The sequence below is a fragment of the Mobula birostris genome, chromosome 7 (genome assembly GCF_030028105.1).
Source record: "Mobula birostris isolate sMobBir1 chromosome 7, sMobBir1.hap1, whole genome shotgun sequence".
NCBI lineage: Eukaryota > Metazoa > Chordata > Chondrichthyes > Myliobatiformes > Myliobatidae > Mobula > Mobula birostris.
Genome location: NC_092376.1, coordinates 86,945,220 through 86,964,378, shown reverse-complemented (window position 1 = coordinate 86,964,378; position 19,159 = coordinate 86,945,220). Strand labels below are relative to the sequence as shown.

At 41.2% G+C, this 19,159-nt stretch overlaps 1 protein-coding gene across 2 annotated transcripts in view; it reads right to left on the bottom strand.

The window, feature by feature from the left end:
- LOC140200331 (ephrin-B2-like) overlaps positions 1 to 3,082 on the bottom strand; it is a 50,550-nt gene extending 47,468 nt beyond the window's left edge. For both annotated transcript variants that reach the window (XM_072263513.1, XM_072263514.1), the window contains exon 1: positions 2,475 to 3,082. In XM_072263513.1, the coding sequence (XP_072119614.1) occupies positions 2,475 to 2,593 (119 nt within the window). In that variant the 5' untranslated portion in view covers positions 2,594 to 3,082. The remainder of the gene's footprint in view (positions 1 to 2,474) is intronic.
- Positions 3,083 to 19,159: the final 16,077 nt, after the last annotated feature.

Here is a 19,159-nt window from a genome sequence, read left to right as displayed (position 1 = left end):
ATGGTGTCCTTTAACCACCGAGGGTTAGGAATACACTACAGGTCTGGCCGACTGTCTAAATCAGTGATCGCTGGGGTGACCTTGAAGGAGATTGAAGAACGATTCACTTGCAGTGCCCTCTCAGTTTTATTTACGGTAACCGCCGAAAATCCGTGGGCAGGTTATTGGAACGAGGCTCAGTGCATGTGCACTGAGCAGAGGGTGTTGGATTGACTTAGAGATAGAAATGTTCCCCTTTAACTGGCAAATAGACTCTGGCGAATACTGGAGCAAAGCTAGTTAGCTCGCGCCTTCTGCTCGCAATATGCCCCTGCATTTTAATTGACCATTTCGCCCGGTTAAATCTGAGCAAAAATTTTCACCTGCCGGCCGGCTCCCAAATTAAACTGATGCCACATCGAGCAATAATACCCGTTTCTCGGGATTTTACGAGTATTCCATTTGGAGTATGTGGCGCGATAAATGGCAAGTTCCACTTCTATTTCACTCAACGTGCCTAGGAAAACGCAACTGCTATTGAACGAAAGTGCCACCTGTTTGTGGCCGGCCTGTACTGTGATTTCTCAATCAATTGCAGTGTTTGTTCTGATCCCAAATCGAATCGAAATTTGGGCGAGCTTGACGGCACTACATCGATGCCTGATCTAAACCGACAAACAGGCCGTAACCCGCAGGACTTATCTCCCACCTCGTTACGGCCTGAATGCTTCTTTAAACAAGGAAACGGCGGCCTCCGCAGTTGGTACTTCAGAAAGAGACCCCAAAGCAAAAAAAAACAAGTTGCATTATGTACTCCTCGAGATAATGTAGGTACCCCCACTCTCTGTGGCACGGAATATTTTGTTTTTAACCGCGTCTTACTTTTATTCTGTATCTTGAAAACAAGGACCATGAAATGTTACGGGAGCCTTTAAAAGCGCGTAACGCCCCGCGGTTTAACAAGTTTGCGATTTAAATTATACTAAACGCGTGTTTTGAAATTTATTTTGTACATATGGAATATTCTACACTCATTTGGGAGCCGGTGGATAAATGCCCAGGAATTTTTTATGGGTTACTTTAAATTAGTGACCGGGCGAGGCTAACAAGTGATTAAACTTTGAAGGGATGGAGCAAGAAAGGGTGGATAATTAACATGGAACCAAAACTGAACATATTTAGATTTATCATCAAGCTTCTTATCTCTTAACCTGTTGTTAGCAGTTGAGACACTTCATTTAATCTAACAGTTTAAATAAACATTTACTCAATGAGTTTCAAGCCAAAGGTTTAACGAAACTCCCGATAAAATGGTGATTCATTGATAAGGCAGTTCCCAGGCTAACACAGGTTGAGATTTAACTATTTGTGCTTGTCCTTACCGTAAAGTGAGAAAATGTGCTCGAAAAATTAAAAGGATCATTCTTCACCGGATGGAACCGATGAGACAACAATATTACCAAACAAAAACAGGCTTGGAGTACAGTCAAAATCCTTGTTTTGCACGTATTCTCCTCTTATTTTACGGAAAGAACCAAATGAACAAACTGAGAATGTAATTATACTTTAGAGAGACAAGAGTTTAGGCTAAGAGTGAAAAGGGGCGATCACTTTATTTTGAGATTAAATATATTCGCTGCCCTTTATTTAATACGAGCGCTGTCTCCCTGTCGGAACGATGGGAGATCTATTCAGCCTGATCTTCTACACCAACTAGAACCCGCCTTTGAGATATATCAGGAATGAAGTCTGTGTAACAGATTAGATTTTCTGGAGATAATCGCCTTGCAGCAAGAATTCCGGCAAAGCCTCGGATGCTGGTTCTTTGCTGGTTGCAGAGTCTCACCCAACACACAAGCAGGGAAGATCGCTACACACTGCCCGAATACTGCGCTAACGCCACCTGCCTCCTTGACCATTTGCCGCTCTTCAGAACAGACATTCCTCTGGGCTCGCTCCGGGTCTAGTCGCTATCTTGACCCCAAATGTATCCTATTCTGTCTCGTCAGTCTCCCCTCCTTTTTTCGCAGCCGAGTGACCCCAAATAAACTGAATCTACGCTGCTGAAAACACTGGTCGACTTTCCCACGTTTGTAAATTTGGCCTCTCTCGACACACGCACGGCAATACTTCCCTTTCCACAATAATATTTCAGCAACCGGCGCCCGCAAAAAAAAAATGATGGTGAACAGTTGTACCGTGTCCCTGAAATCCCCGCTTCTAGAATTCTCCCCCGGCTTCACACTAAACAAGCAACCCCTGTGTTAATACTGCTCAAACCTCCCCGCCAGTTACTGGAGGTTCTCCTTAAATGCGATGTATTGCACATGTGTGGAAAATCATATTTTGTTTTGATTAAAATAGCACTGAGCTCAGGATGGAGACTGCCCTCACTAGTCACTTCCACCCTGCTCCAAGTTGTGTGTGCATTTAAATCATGAGAATTTAAATACCAAAGTAGCAGGTGTGGAGCCTGATCAGGACCCTTCACTTACTTGGGATTTGAGGAATTCCAATATATAGGTGCCAAAATTTCACAGTTTGATACAGCCACCCTGCAGAAAACGCACAAAATTCCCAAATAGTATTTCCAAAGCGAGTTTCTTATCGCCATTGTCGCTGATCACTGGTCTCCGATTATACTGGGATAAATTTATATTTTTGTCTGTCCTTGTCCTGGGCGCGATGCTGTACGAAGGTCTCAAAGGTATCCTTTTACCAAAAGCACACGTTTGATCCGAGGCTGCCTTGTCGAAACTTGAAATGAACCCTGGCGTTTCTGTCGCTACTGATCCACTGGGGTTGTTTGCTGAGCAGGGGCTCCGGATCTCACACCCGGCAGACTGTCCTCCTCATTCCCCTTGTGTTCCTGTAAATTGCTGCAACTCTTTTACAGCGAGGCACTTGCTTGCAACAGCAGAACGAGCCAAAATTTCAGATGCAACCCCTTTTCTCCCCCCTCTTTTAACCTTTGCTGCTTGCGATGGCCGAATCTGCTCGATAGGTTGTCACAGAGGTACGAGACGATGTGCGCACATACAAACGCGGTATGTGTTATGCCGTGTGTTGTGTAAGCCGCTTTTCTCGCTACTTGGTCACTTTCACGATCCAGGACGTGATGAGCTTGCTCTTTGCATGAAAGCTTTATACCTCCCACTAACCCACCGTGAGAGCGCGCCGGCGCTTGCCGCCCGTTCATTGGCTCCTTCGGCCACCTGCAGCTGTAGCTCCACCTGACTGACAGCCAATACCGCTCCCTCATTGGCCGCATGAAGTGTCATTCCAGTCTTATAAGCTTCCCCATTGTTATTTCATCGGATCAAGACTGATTTTTGGAGTTTATTTGCAGCCAGCCTAACAGCACAGGTAACCAAAAACTAAGCAAATACGCATAGCTGAAGCGTTTCCCTGTAAATCCTCACACTATTTCATTTGCACTTGATAATTGGAAACAATGCAGTTCATCACAAATCTCATTACTGTTTTATTGGAATAAAGGGAGATGAGAGTGGGTGAACGGTGGAAATGTCCTTCGTTCATCGTATACAATATCACGTCAATAAACTGGTCAAGTTTACACTTTATAATATGGTTCCCCGGAATCCCCAGCGATTTTTTCTTTCATAGAGCAACTATGTTACATTGCAGTGGGGGAGGGGCGGGAAGGAGAAAGATTTCGCGAGTCAAATGAAGAATGAAATCCAAATCGTTAAAATAAAAATCGCAGGGTGAATAACTGCGCAGTTAATTGAAAGGGCACAGATACGCACTGTTCAATCCTTCGCTGCCATGTCATATCGTTCTGTTGAATTGAAGGAACGACACGCCCAGGCTGGGCACCAAATGCAGTGATGTAAAAGGTAGGACATTGCATCGCGCCAGCCAGCATCCGACCGACCTTCGCGTTTTCCGTGAATCCACAGCGCCCACTAGAGCTTTAATCTGAACATTTCGCAAGATTGGCATCGACATCAGTCCGGAGGCACGGCACGCTCGTAGCCAATCCACCGCACGGTAAACTTTGTTTTCGATGTAATAGTCATCACTAAAATACCACTCAGATCCCTCTGACCTAGTCATTTAGTTTCTTTCGAAGTCATTGGAATGATTCAGGAGGTTCACGGGATTTAAACTTGGGGGAGGGGAGCTAAAAGAAGACGTTGAACTCTTTTAAGACATCGGAGTCGCCGAAGACGATATTTTCTTATACACTAACCATGTTTGGTTGTTTTCTGTTTGTATAAAATGAATCGTTAAAATATGCAACCACGATGGTCCGGAGTTCCAGCCAAAGTGATTTATTTTCCATTCACTCGATCTATTCCAAACCCCCCGGCAGAACTCTTTACAATGCAGTTGTGATCTTCCAAATCTATATCACTTCGATATACTTTTGGAAATGCGAAGTACAATCAACTAAAAGCACGCTTTTCCAATCAGTGGCAAATATAGTGTACAACTAGTAGAGATTATATTTTCACATTCAAGTAGGAAATGCAAAATTGGGTTGCATTGGACAAAGGCCCCAAATTGTACGTATTCTTTATGTATGGACTGCGTTTAATCTAGAGCAAGGACTCGGAAGGTGTGAAGAGTGTGATAGTTTTAAATCAAACAAACGTTCGAGTCGACAGACATGATCTAATTTTCAGTTGGGTTCAGAAAGGCGACTGGCCGGAATCCTGGGCTCCTAATCCAATTTATTTTAAATTGGATTGGGTTTTAATTATAAATCTGTATTGTGTCTTTAAATAAAACAAAATCGCTACAGGTGATTGAATCATCCTGAGCAATGCCAAGTTTTCTAAAGATAAAAGATTTTTTTTGTTTTGTTTTCGGCTTTAGCAGTCGGGATTTGAAAATGTTGCAAACGTGTTTCAATTTAATTTCAGTTCTCGATGTTAGGTTGATAGTAAATAGCTTTAAATAATGAATGGAAGGCGGACCGTTCAGGTGGATTTTGACTTGTGGGTCAGCACATGTTAGAATATCCTAAAAGGTCCCATACTGATGTTGATCGTCTTGAATTCAAATAATTCCCCATGAGATGAATTTAGTGTTGACTCCGTTTCATCTCCGTGCGTCCTCCAATTCAACTGTCGGTTTAGTCCCATTCCCTTGTTGCCTTCAGTTTCTCAAGCAAAGAAACAAAGCAAAAAAGTAACAACGAGTACTTTTCTGTCACCGCTGATGGATACTAGGCTCTACAGTGAAAAGACGGACTCAAATCCAAATTCGCAAATTCTTATCAAGATCAATTATCACCCCATTTCGCATTTAATTAAAACTGAATCAGCATTTTTTGGTGATTTACTATTGTGATAATCAAGGCATTTGCTTCCTTTGCCCACCAATCTGGGAATAAATGAGTTGAACAGAAATCGTCACGCGTGTCTCCCAACAACAGCAAAACATTAGGAACGATCGTAAACCCTTTCAACATCACCCCTAACGACTACAGCTGTCGACACGTTTACTGCAGAGTTTTATGTGGTAATTTACACGATGCTCATCAATTGGATGAAACGGTTGGTAGTTAATAGGCGGGAAAGGAAATAAGCTTTGAGAAATGTTGAGGTGACCGCAACAAAAAGTAAATCCAACTAAAGACCGTCTTTTTTAGTTTGGAACTACACAGCTAGAACACCCCTTTAAGCTTGCAGCATTTCCCTTGGCTGGGACGAATTAATTGGCAACAGCCGTCGAAAAGTTTTTTCTTTGTAAAACCTTGTCTCCACTAAATTTCCTGTTATTATTCGGCTTGCGTTACGTACGGACCGTGGGCTCACATTTGTGAGAACTGCATTTCCGTATTGAACAAGCAGATCAGAATGCAAGTGAGGGGCAGGGGATTAATAGTTGCGAATTCGCGCCCGCCAGTGCTTTGTAACATTATATTTAAAAAGTGGTTATTGCTAACAAGTAGCCAAAATAGCCGAAAATCCTCGTTGTTTATGGAGATGGGTCTGCAGAACAGTTTCTTTGATCCGTTTTAGTTTTAGCCTCAAATGTACTGGCGGATTTACTAACCGTATGATCTTTCCCGTTTCACTGTGATCCAAACAACAAGAATAATTGGCAGCACCGCGAGGCCGAAGAAATACGAAATACCAGCACTGTACGCGATCTCTAATGAAACTAGACGACGACCCAGAATTGTATCGGTTACATGTACTGGACCTAGAAAGCTATTTCAAAGCAAATTCACCAGCTCATTAAATCAACTTTATCCTACAGTGTTCCTCAGTGCGTTCGTTATGCGCGGCAGACCATTATAAACTACTATTTATCACTTGTAAGAAAAAGCACTAGATATTTCAAGAGCGTTTGATAGTGTTACTGGTCTCCAGGTCTAAAATATAGAAACGAATAAAAAAACGTGGCAGAGTTCACTGCCGGGTTTGAGCACTTCTTTAAATATTTATATCACTTCTTTAAAAATAGAACATCTTTTCGGAATTCATATTAAGCAAGTAGTCATAATAATTAGTTTCAGGTGATTTCGTTTTGTCATTTTTATTTGATTTTATTGATGTGATTCCCTCATTCCACTTCTTGTCAGGTCAATATTTCTTTGAAATGGATCAAAATTCAAAACAATCTATAATATGTTTGGTGTATTTTTACATTTTGATCATAAGTATCTCTAAACTTAGTTTTTAATTTTAAATGTAGAATCTATAGCTGTTCAGTAAATGTTGAGTATGTGTTAATAGGGGTAGGGTGCAGTAAGATATTTATATATGCTGTCACTTCTCAATGTCTGAAAAATCCAGGTCACGCGGTGAAACACTTTGAGAATGAAATATAAACTTCTTACTAGATGCTGCAGTTATCTTAGAGACGCAATACAAAAATCTGTACATCTCCAACTACAATGTCATATGACTTCTAATCCACAATTTATATTACTAAAACAATGCAGGAGATAATCAAATGAAAAGCTTCCGATCAAGTCTACTTCAACTATTCAGCGTAAAGAAAATCACATCATGGGATTTCACGTACCTGTTTGTTTAAGATGTAAGGTGGCTGAATAACTTAAAAAGTATTAGAACTGTTTTAGTAACAAGGTGAGTTCACAGTTTATGCTACACCGAGGGAGGACACAAACTGACACATCTCGAATGTTTTTTTGCAAAAAATCTTTTATCTTTATTTCTCATTTCAGATGAACATGCAACTGGAAGAGCAATTTTTTGCTAAAACTTGTTTACAAATCTTGCACTTGTTTTATGAAAATGTTGTTATTTGGCATTGTTGTTTTTAACCGCGATTTAATTCCTGCTTTCGATTCTCACATGTGCATATTTGGGAGGGAGAGAAGGCGATAAAATCTTCCTCGCAGAAGGACTAAACTAGTGTTCATTCAAGGACAGGTGAGGCAAGTCTCTACAGGCCAGCTTTTGAAAGCTGCATGGGTAGATTTCCGGTTCACTGAACCCAGATAAACCACAATCAGCAGAAATTGCTTTAAAAGCTAACCCGGAAATCCTGGCTTTTACACTTAAAGTTTTTAGTCTTAAAAAAAAGAGTTTCGCCTTAGTTTTATCTCACGACAGGATCGGGAATTCATAAAAGTGCCACAACCGCACACAATTTCATAACAGGAATGATTTTATTGTAATAATTTAAAGAGGGCGGTTAATCTAATTTCGTGGAAGTCATCAAAGCGAGCGAATGGTAATCCGACGGAAGAGCAGACGGCAGACGGGCTCATAATCCACAACAAGGCTGCACTTTAAGAGACCAGTATTTCAAAGCGTTATAATGACTTGTATACTTTCTGAACTCGAATTCTATTACGCTGTTTGATTTATTTTAACTGTTGTCATTCTTTTATCTGTAATATTTCTGTTGGTACTTTTCCTGTTTTAATGAGTACAGCCCGATCCTATTTTTATCCCGGAGGCATGGGGGTCCCTTGTTTGAATCGGCTACCTGAAATGTTAGTGCTGGTGCGCTGTAGTTTCGAAAACTGCGATTAAGGGCCCAGAGCCAACAGCAGGGAGACGCTGCTAGCTTCTGTTTTATGGACAATTAGACCCGAGGCCACCGTCAGAACAATGCAACAGTGACATCATAAACCGTGGAAAAAAATGAAAGCTGTTTATTTTTCTAAAATGAAATCTAACTATCTGCCGTAATTGCTGGGATGGTTTTATTCTATAATAATTTATTGTTCAATCAATGATTGTCAGCATTATTCGTGTTTACATAAGATGATGTTTTAAATACAATTTTATTCACTATACTTTTACCTGTGCTGAATCAAATTCCCCCTCCCCCTCCCCCATATAGCACGTATTCACTGTCTCATAAAACAATGAAATACAAACGCGAAGTTCACGGTGATCAGAAAAGCGGAACGCCTTTCAGGACCCATATATCTCTCTTTCACTAATTAATAGAAAGAAATGTGTCTAAATCAGTTTTGTATTGGTAGCAGTGCGTTAAAATCCCATTTGATACGTGACGTACGTGTGATTTATAGGAGTTCGCGTTATTCTGTATCTTGCAAACATTTAGTAAATTTAGAATATACTGGCAGCAGCTTTACGGTTACATTAATGAAGTAGTTCCTAATTCACGGAGATGGCCAGACTGAAGAGTTTGCGGCTGGTAGGATTTTACTGCATCTCCCCCACCCCGAATGGAATGTTATTTGTTGTGGCAACTTCCCCATATCGAAACAAACCATCCTTATGGTTGCTTCAGATTTAGCAAAACCTAAATTAACGCTTTTCGCGCGGTGAATTAGATCATGTGACTAGGACAAATGTTTAACCTTTCTTTGTCTCCCCCTAGTGCAAACTCGTACTGTCAAACAGACAAGCTGGTCAAAACATTACAGATTCATTCCCTTTACTGGATGAATTGGTGCCAATTCTTGGGCAGTCGTTGATAGATTTCAAGAGTGAGTTGCAGAATAGAGGTGAAAAATAACTGTAAATAGACCAAGATATTTATTGTACAAACTGGACAGGTACCCTGCAGAGTTCAAAGGTTCATTTAATGTCAGAGAAATGTATACAATATACATCCTGAAATGCTTTTTCTTCGCAAGTAAGAGGAAGATTTCCAAAGTTAAGGTTCCTGAATGATGTAAAATAAGAAGTTTAAAATTTCGAAGAAGACAAGATTCTGTAAATAGTCAAGTTGAATGTTTGGGGTGGTAGAAGGCGGGGTGGTTAGCACAATGCTTTACAATACCAGCAAACCAGGTTCAATTCCCACCATTAGCTGTGAGGAGTTTGTACGTTTTCCCCGTGACTGCGTGGGTTTCCTCCGGGTGCTCCAGTTTCCTCCCACAGTCCAAAGATGTGCCGTTATTGTAGGTTAATTGGTCATTGTAAATTGTCCCGTGGTTAGGTTAGCATTAAATTAGGGGAGTGCTGGGTGATGCGGCTCGAAGGGCTGAAAAGGCCTATTCTGCACTGGATGTCAATAAACAAAGACACCAAAAGTATATAGAAGCATAGAATAAGACGAGAGACAAAGAAAGAAAGTAGGATAAATTAACATGTAACATAAAAGGATACTCAATTTATAGTCAGTCATGACGGAATAGCACTTCCCATTTACTTCAACTAAATATTCCACAGAATCATCCAGTCATCTCAGTAGTAAGCTTCCCACTTTCCCACATTTGCCATAGTCAGGCATCACTTGAAGGGATTCCCTGTGGCCAGCAGCTGTGTTGTCATCAACCCGTCTAGGGAACCAGTCACTTTACACGGTCCTCACACGGGATCGGGAAAGCAATCTTTAATTAACCTTTTAAACATTATAACTAAAGATTGTAACAAATATATGATTAAAGTAAAAGCTGGACTATCGTTAAGGGAAAATAAAATATATTAAAGCACTTCATATTTTAAAATATTCAACTACAATATCATGAACCTGGTTTTTAGGAAGCAAATAATCTTCTGTAACTATGGTTTCATCTTTAAATACTCATTTAGACATCATTTAACTGAGCATAAGATTCTCTTTTTAATTGCATTGCTTTGCAAATCTTGCCAGTTTGGATAATTTCATCTTAACTGTGGCACTGAAGGCCAACACCACAGCCCGTGGAAAGATACTGAATCACTCATGGCAGCTTTCATACTGCTGCAATAAGCCACATCTGTACAAAAATCCTGAAATAACTTTCATCCAGAAAAATGTTAACGTTGGTTGTGGTTCTGTGGACCAGGAGACCATTTGGTGCATGCTCACAGTGATGGATTCACGGAGCATTGCAATAGGCCCTTCCAATAGGCAATACTCATTCATGCTGACCCAGTTTCCAACCTGGGCCAGTTGGATTTGATTGCAATTGGTGTCAATCTCTCTGAACCTTCCCTATCCACTTACCTGGCTAAATGTTTTCTTTAAACATTGTAAGGACAATAGTTATGGATTTCCATTCATCAGGATGAGCAGGGTGTCATCTTACAATTGGCATCAGTATTCCACCATAACCTCTAATGCATCATCTATAAATACTTAAATGTAGATTTGAGACTAAAGTGGGCCTCTTTAAGGAGCATACAAAAAATCCTGTGGAGGTAGAGACATCTCCAGGGTATTAAATGAGTCCGTTATATACATGTTCACTATATCAGGTGGTACTATCAACATACGGTAACTATAAAGACAAGAGAAATGTAATAAAAGCATGAGATAGAGTGGAAGGGGTTCCTGAGGTTGACTATTCAAAGTAGAGAATTTACTCAGTTTGTGTCTCACATTGTTGAATGAACTACTGGTGGAGCTAGCAGCTGCTTTTCATCCTCAGATATCTAACAGAGGAATGGAGAAATGTTCTAAAAAGGGAGAAGATTGCTAGTGCCATATTCTATGTATTATTATTGTTTTTTACCTTCCCCTCCCTTACACTGCCACCCCCCCCCAACTCTTCGATGGGTGTTTGTGTTAAGTTCTCTATGTTACCTTTTAGGACACTAGAGGGAATAAGGAACAACATTATTGGAATGGTCCAAGAGTTGGATGTTGGTTACATGACAGATCAGAATCAGGTTTATTATCACCAGTATGTGGAATTGTTCCCCTCAAGGCAGACAGTTTGCAGAAATAACCAACTGAGATGTTGAAATCATGAAGGATATTGATCAAAACTCAGGATATTTTCAATAGCAGAGATATTAGTAACTGCAAAATATGGATTTCAAGTAATTGCAAATAATTGAGGGAGACTGAGGGAATGCCTTATTCCCTGCAGATGCTGACAACCAAAGGGTTAGGAGATGTATGTCACACCTGGCTAACACTCTCAACAGGAATCAATAAGCTAAAATATTGATGGACTAATACCGACAAGATTCCATTTGGCCGAGTTTTATTTGCCCATCTTCCCTCTTCCATTGAGATGAAAACCATAGGAAAATAGAGGGAACAACATTAGCTCGGTCGTGTTGTGAGAGTGCATGGTGAAGGTATGGTCAGATGCTTAGCTGTCACAACCAATAAAGAACTGCTCAATCCTGTTGTGTGCTGCAACCCAAGTGTGAAATCTTACAGCTGCCATGCCTCCCATGGGAAGGTTAGTACAGGTATACCTATGGCATTTAAACTGCAAGATATCATGAATTCAAGTTATTTTGTTAAATAATTTAATGTATATACTTTAAAGTCTAACTTCTTTCCCAGATCTTAATGCACAATGTTAAGTTAATGGCCAGGCAGCTCTAAATTACATTGTGTCTGACTGTAATCCGCACAGTATGACACATTCAGATGCATATGCCAAGTGATTTCTCGATGAAAATTCAGTTATGTTAACATTATAATTTTTTAAATATACCTCATTTAATACATTGATCAATTTCACTGATAGGGCAAAATCGTTGCCATTAAGGTCGCATGTTTCCTTTGGCCCACAGAGCTGCCCATGATATAGTAGAGGTGAGTCTACTGCTTCAACTACTGCTGTTGCGTGTTGTAGGTAATTGCACAATGATGTTAGGCAGGGAGTTCAAAGACTTTAACCCATTAATGATAAATGAACAGGATATGTAACTCAGTTCAGGTATGTCCTGCTTGCCAGTGATATTAATGGGTTTGGGAGGACACTGCCAATGGTGCCCTCATATAAGACTCTGAGAGTTAGACGGTGCAGCTGTGGTGTGATGCTAGAGGAAACAAGCGTTTCATGTGATGAATGAAAAATCAAATTGAAGGATTATTTTGTCTTAGGTTGTGTTGATCATCTTGAATATTGTTGCGGCTGCCTCCATACATTAGTGCAAAGAAGGTATTGTACTTCTGACATACCGCATACCCTTAGGTGGTGGAAAGCCGCTGGGAGGTTGAGAGGGAGGTAGGAGCCCCGAATACTGAACCATGGACCTGATATAATGGTCACATCAATTTCTATGGTGAGTATATTTAAGATTCAGACCAATGGCAACTGCTGCTGATGACACTTTGAAGTATCAAGGAAGTTGGTTTACCTGTTTTAGGATAGTCAGTACTTGATAGTTGTTTGATACAAACATTTTTATTTTATCTTTCTGGCCCAACAAGCCCATCAGCCAATACACCCATGTAACTAATTAACCTTCTAAACGGTATGTCTTTTGAATTTGGGAGGAAACCCATGCAGTCACGGGGAGAACGTACAAGCTCCTTACAGAGAGCGACAGGAATTTAACCAAGGTCGCGGCGCTGTATTGGTGTGACACTAATTGCTACACCACTGTGCTGCTCCCACCGTCTTGTTTGTTTAGTACCTGGCCAAATTTGGGATGTTGCCCAGGACATGCTGAATGCAAACATAGTTTGCCTAATTATCAAAAGAGTAGTAAGTAGAGCTGAATTCTCTGCAACCATCTGACTGTACAGTGGAGAAAGCTCACGGATAAAGAGCCATGCCTTGGGTGCAGGATGATTGGTTAATAAGTTTCCTTTGTGCTAGCCATTGACTGCCTCAAGCAGCTTTACTAGATCTCTGTGTTGTCATGTCAGATCAAATGGTGCCTCGTGCTGAAGAAGGGTCTTGGCCCAAAACATCGAATATCTATTCCTCTCCATAGATGCTGCCTGACCTGCTGCACTCCTCCAGCAGTTTGTGTGTGCGACCTTGATTATAGTCTCAACTGAACTGAGGTGTGAGCTAAGTGGTCCTGGTGGAATGAGAATCAGAATTGGGGCTAATATCATAGGCATATGTCATGAAATTAGTTGTTTTGTGGCAGCAGTATATTGCAATACATAATAACTATAAATGACAATAAGAAATATATATAAAAATTAAGTTAAATAAGATTAGATTATGAGGATACTCAGTCCTCGTTTATTGTCATTTAGAAATACATGCATTAAAAAATGATACAATGTTCCTCCAGAAAGATATCACAGAAACACAGGACAAAACCAAGACTAAAACTGACAAAAACCACATAATTATAACATATAGTTACAACAGTGCAAAGCAATACCATAATTTGATAAAGAGCAGACCACGGGCACAGTAAAAAAAAGTCTCAAGTCCCGATAGACTTGTCATCTCACGCAGATGGTAGAAGGGAGAAACTCTCCATGCCATGAACCTCCAAAGCACCACAAACTTGCTGATGTATTGGAAGCACCCGACTGCAGCCGACTCTGAGTCCGTCCGAAAACTTCGAGCCTCCAACCAGCCCTCCAGAACCGAGCACTGAGCACCAACCTCTACCGAGTGCTTCGACCCTGCCCCGGCTGCCAAGCAACAAGCAAAGCCAAGGATTCGGGGCCTTCCCCTCCGGAGATCCTGGATCACACAGCAGCAGCGGCAGCGAAACAGGCATTTCAGAAGTTTCACCAGATGTTCCTCCGTGCTCTCACGTCTGTCTCCATCAAATCAGGATTGTGCATGGCACCCTACTTGACAGATAACAGATACCATTCACCGGAGTGGCTGCTGCAAGCTGTGTTGCGCCACCATCTTCTCCAACTCTCTTAAGTTAATTAAGTTAAATACGTTGTGCAAAATGAGAGCAAAAAATAGAGAAAAATGTAGTGTACATGGGTTTATTGTCCATTCAGAAAGTTGATGGCAGAGAAGAAGCTGTTCCTGACATGTTGAGTGTGTGTCTTCAGGCCTCTGTATCTCCTCTTATTGGGCTCTTGGATTGACTGTGGCTGGCTTCCTGGCTATAGACTCACTTTCGTGAACCACAGTTTAGAATGGTATTTGCTTATTTTTATTGTTTGCAAGATTTGTTTTTTTTCCCCTACACATTGGGTGCTTGATGGTCTTTTTTTACTGGGTTTCTTTGTTCCGTGGCTACCAATGAGGAGACGAATCTCAAGGTTGAAGATAGCATTTGTATTTTGATAATAAATATTCTTTGAACCTGGAACTTTTTATCCTGATGGCAGCAATGAGAAGAGGGCATGACCTAGGTGATGGGGGTTCTTAACAATGGATACTGCCTACTTGAGGTATTGCTTTATGAAGGTGACCTCTTTTTTTTCCCCAGACCAGCAGAATCTAGAGCTGGTTGGCACAGAGAAGAGAAATTAAAGGTGATCTGAAGGGTAAGTTTTTCATACAGAGGGTGGTGAATTTTTGAGATGAACTGCTAGATGCTGGTGGTGAAGATGTGTACAATTACAATGTTTAGAAGATATTTGGACAGATACTTGGATGGGACATTAAGGGTCCATTTCTGAGTTGTACTAGAGACCATAGAAACCATAGAAAAACTACAGCACAGAAACAGGCCTTTTGGCCCTTCTTGGCTGTGCCAAACCATTTTCTGCCTAGTCCCACTGACATGCACCCGGACCATATCCCTCCATACACCTCCCATCCATGTATCTGTCCAATTTATTCTTAAATGTTAAAAAAGAACCCACATTTACCACCTCGTCTGGCAGCTCAGTCCATACTCCCACCACTCTCTGTGTGAAGAAGCCCCCCCTAATGTTCCCTTTAAACTTTTCCCCCCTCACCCTTAACCCATGGCCTCTGGTTTTTTTCTCCCCTTGCCTCAGTGGAAAAAGCCTGCTTGCATTCACTCTATCTATACCCATCATAATTTTATATACCTCTATCAAATCTCCCTCATTCTTCTATGCTCCAGGGAATAAAGTCCTAACCTATTCAACCTTTCTCTGTAACTGAGTTTCTCAAGTCCCGGCAACATCCTTGTAAACCTTCTCTGCACTCTTTCAACCTTATTTATATCCTTCCTGTAATTTGGTGACCAAAACTGAACACAATACTTCAGATTCAGCCTCACCAATGCCTTATACAACCTCATCATAACATTCCAGCTCTTATACTCAATACTTTGATTAATAAAGGCCAATGTACCAAAAGCTCTCTTTACGACCCTATCTACCTGTGACGCCACTTTTAGGGAATTTTGTATCTTATTCCCAGATCCCTCTGTTCCACTGCACTCCTCAGTGCCTTACCATTAACCCTGTATGTTCTACCTTGGTTTGTCCTTCCAACGTGCAATACCTCACACTTGTCTGTATTAAACTCCATCTGCCATTTTTCAGCCCATTTTTCCAGCTGGTCCAAGTCCCTCTGCAGGCTCTGAAAACCTTCCTCACTGGTCTACTACACCTCCAATCTTTGTGTCATCAGCAAATTTGATGATCCAATTTACCACATTATCATCCAGATCATTGATATAGATGACAAATAACAATGAACCCAGCACTGATCCCTGTGGCACACCACTAGTCACAGGCCTCCACTCGGAGAAGCAATTCTCTACTACCGCTCTTTGGCTTCTTCCATTGAGCCAATGTCTAATCCAATTTACAACCTCTCCATGTATACCTAGCGACTGAATTTTCCTAACTAACCTCCCATGCGGGACCTTGTCAAAGGCCTTACTGAAGTCCATGTAGATAATATCCACTGCCTTCCCTTCATCCACTTTCCTGGTAACCTCCTCGAAAAACTCCAATAGATTGGTCAAACATGACCTACCACGCACAAAACCATGTTGACTCTCCCTAATAAGCCCCAGTCTATCCAAATGCTTGTAGATTCTGTCTCTTAATACTCCCTCCAATAACTTACCAAGAGATCACTCTTCTGTGATTCTTTGATGAGTTGGTACAACAGCACAAGTGATGGCTGAGTGGGCAGGAATTGTTCTGACAGCACATGACTGGCGATGTAACACATTATCAGGTTGATAAGCATACTGATTTGCTGGAATATTGGGATATGCACTAAGGAATATTGCGAAGTGCAGGTGTTCATCTCAGAGCAGGGATGCGATTGGGTCCAGAAATGTGTATTCCACTGTACATCTTGATCTTGTGATAAGACCAGGAGGTATAGGAGCAGAATTAGGGCCATATGGCCCATTTGGTCTGCCCTACCATTCCATCATGGCTGATCTATTAATTATCTCAACCCCATTCTCCTGCCTTCTCCCTGTAACCTTTGACACCCTTATTGATCAAGAACCCATCAGCCTCCGCTTTAAATATACGCAATGACTTTGCCTCCACAGTCACCCGTGGCAACATATTCCTCAGATTCACTACCCTCTGGCTAAAGAAATTCCTCATGGTCTACGTTCTAAATAGACATCCCTCTATCTGATGCCGTGCCCTCTGGTCCTAGACTACCCCATAATAGGAAACATCCTCTGACATCCACTCTATCTAGGTCCTTCAATATTCAGCAGGTTTCAATGAGATTATACCCCCACCCCCCAGCATCAAACTCTCCTTATAGATAACCATTTCATTCCTGGAATCATTCTCATGAACCTCCTTTGGACCCTGTCCAATGCCAACACATCCTTCCTTAGATAAGTGGCCCAAAACTGCTCACAATACTCTATGTGGGTCTGACCAATGCCTTATTGAGCCTCAACATTACATCTTTGCTTTTATATCCCCAGTGCTCTTGAAATGAATGCTAACATTGTATTTGCCTTCCTCATGACTGACTCAATCGGCAAGTAAACCTTTAGGGAATACTGCACACAAGGATTCCCAAATCCCTTTGCATCTCTAATTTCTGAATTTGCTCCCCATTTAGAAAATAGTCTATGCCTTTATTCCGACTACCAAAATGCGTGACCTTACATTTTACTACACTATTCCATCTGGCACATCTTTGCCATTCTCCTAATCTGTCTAAGTCCCTCTGCAGACTCTCAACACTACCTGCTCATCCAGCTATCTTTCTGTCATTTGCAAACCTGACCTCAGTGCCATCAATTCCATCATCCAAATCATTAACATATAAGGTGAAAAGAAGCGGGTCCAGCAATGACCCCTGCAGATAGTCACTGGCAGCCAACCAGAGTAGCCCCATTTATTCCAACTCTTCTCCTCCTGCCAGTCAGCCAGTCTTCTATCCATGCTAGTATCTTTCCTGCAGAACCATGGCCCTTATCTTGTTTAGCAGCCTCATAAGCAGCACCTTGGTAAAGGCCTTCTGAAAATCCAACTAAGCAACATCCACTAACACTTTTGTCTATCGTGGCCTTTATTTCCTCAAAGAATTCCAACAGATTTGTCAGGCACGATTTCCCCTTAAGGAAACCATGCTGACTACAGCCTGTTTTATTATGTGCCTCCAAGTACTCCAAAATCTCATCCTTAATAATGGACACCAATATCTTCCCAACCACTGAAGTCTGGCTAATCTTTCATTTCCTGTCTTTTTTATCCCTTACTTCTTAAAGAGTAGAGTGATATCTGCAATTTTTCAGCCCTCTGGAACCATTATGAAATCTAGTCATTCTCGGAAGATCACTACTAATGCTGCCACGATCTCCTCATCTTCATCTTTCAGAGCCCTGGGGTGCAGTCCGTCTGGTCCAGGTGACTTATCTAACTTCAGACCTTTCAGGTTCACAAGGACCTTCTCCTTAGTAATAATGATTACACTCACTTCTGCCTGCTGACATTCTTGAATTTCTGGCATACTGCTGGTGCCTTCCAGTGAAGACTGCCATTCCTTTGTCCTCCATTACTACCTCTCCAGTGTCATTTTCTGGCAGTACAATATCCACTTTCACCTCTCTTTTACTGTTATAGATCTGAAAAAACGTTTGGTTTCCTCTTTTACATTATTGGCTAACCTACCTTAATATTTCATCTTTTCTCTTAGGGCTTTTTTAGTTGTTTTCTGTTGATTTTTAAAAGCTTCAAAATCCTCTAACTTCCAACTAATTTTTGCTATATTATATGTCCTCTCTTTTTTAGATTTGTATTTGAGTTTCCTTGTCAGCTAGGGTTGTCTCACCCTCCCTTTAGAATACTTCATCTTTGGGATGTATCCATTGTAACTTTCATCTTCCGAATTGCCCTCAGAATTCTGGCCATTCCTGTTCAGCCACCATCCCTGCCAATGTCCCCTTCCAATCAACTTGGCCAGCTCCTATCTCATGCCTCTGCAATTCCCTTTAATATTCACTGTGATATTGATACATCTGAATTTATCTTCTCCCTCTCAAACTGGCGGGTGAATTCTATCATATTATAATCACTGTCTCCTAAAGGTTTCTTTACTTTAAGCTCACTAGTCAAATCCAGTTCATTATACAGCACCCAATCCAGATCTTCCTTATCCCTCGTGGGCTCAACCATAAGCTACTCAAAAAGGCCATCTCATAGGCATCCTGCAAATTCCTTCTCTTGGGATCCTGCACCAACTTGATTATCCCAAATAACCTGCATATTGAAATTCTCCATGACATTGCCTTTTTTACATGTCTTTCCTATCTCCCATTGTAATTTGTACCCCACATCCTGGCTACCGTTTGGAGGCCTGTGTATAACTCCCATCGGGGCATTTTTACTCTTGCAGTTTCTTAACTCTACCTAAAAGTATTCTACGTCTTTCCACCCACTCTATCTTCCAGCCTGTCCTTTGAATATAATGTGTATCATTGGATGTTAAGCTCCCAAATATGATCTTCTTTCAGCCAACACTCAGATGCTCCAAGCATCAATCCTACAAACTTGAACTGCGCTTCAAGTTCATGTACCTTTTTCCATATACTGCATGCATTCAAAAATAACATCTTCAGTCCTGTATTCATCAACCTTTTCAGTTTTTTCTCCCATATTACCAGAAGTTAAATTCTTATCCCTTTTAAACGTTTTGTCTTTTTATTTACTCTGGAGACTTTTGCAATCTCTCCTGCAGTGTCCTTCTCTTTTACTTTATCTTCACTTTTCCAAACTGTTG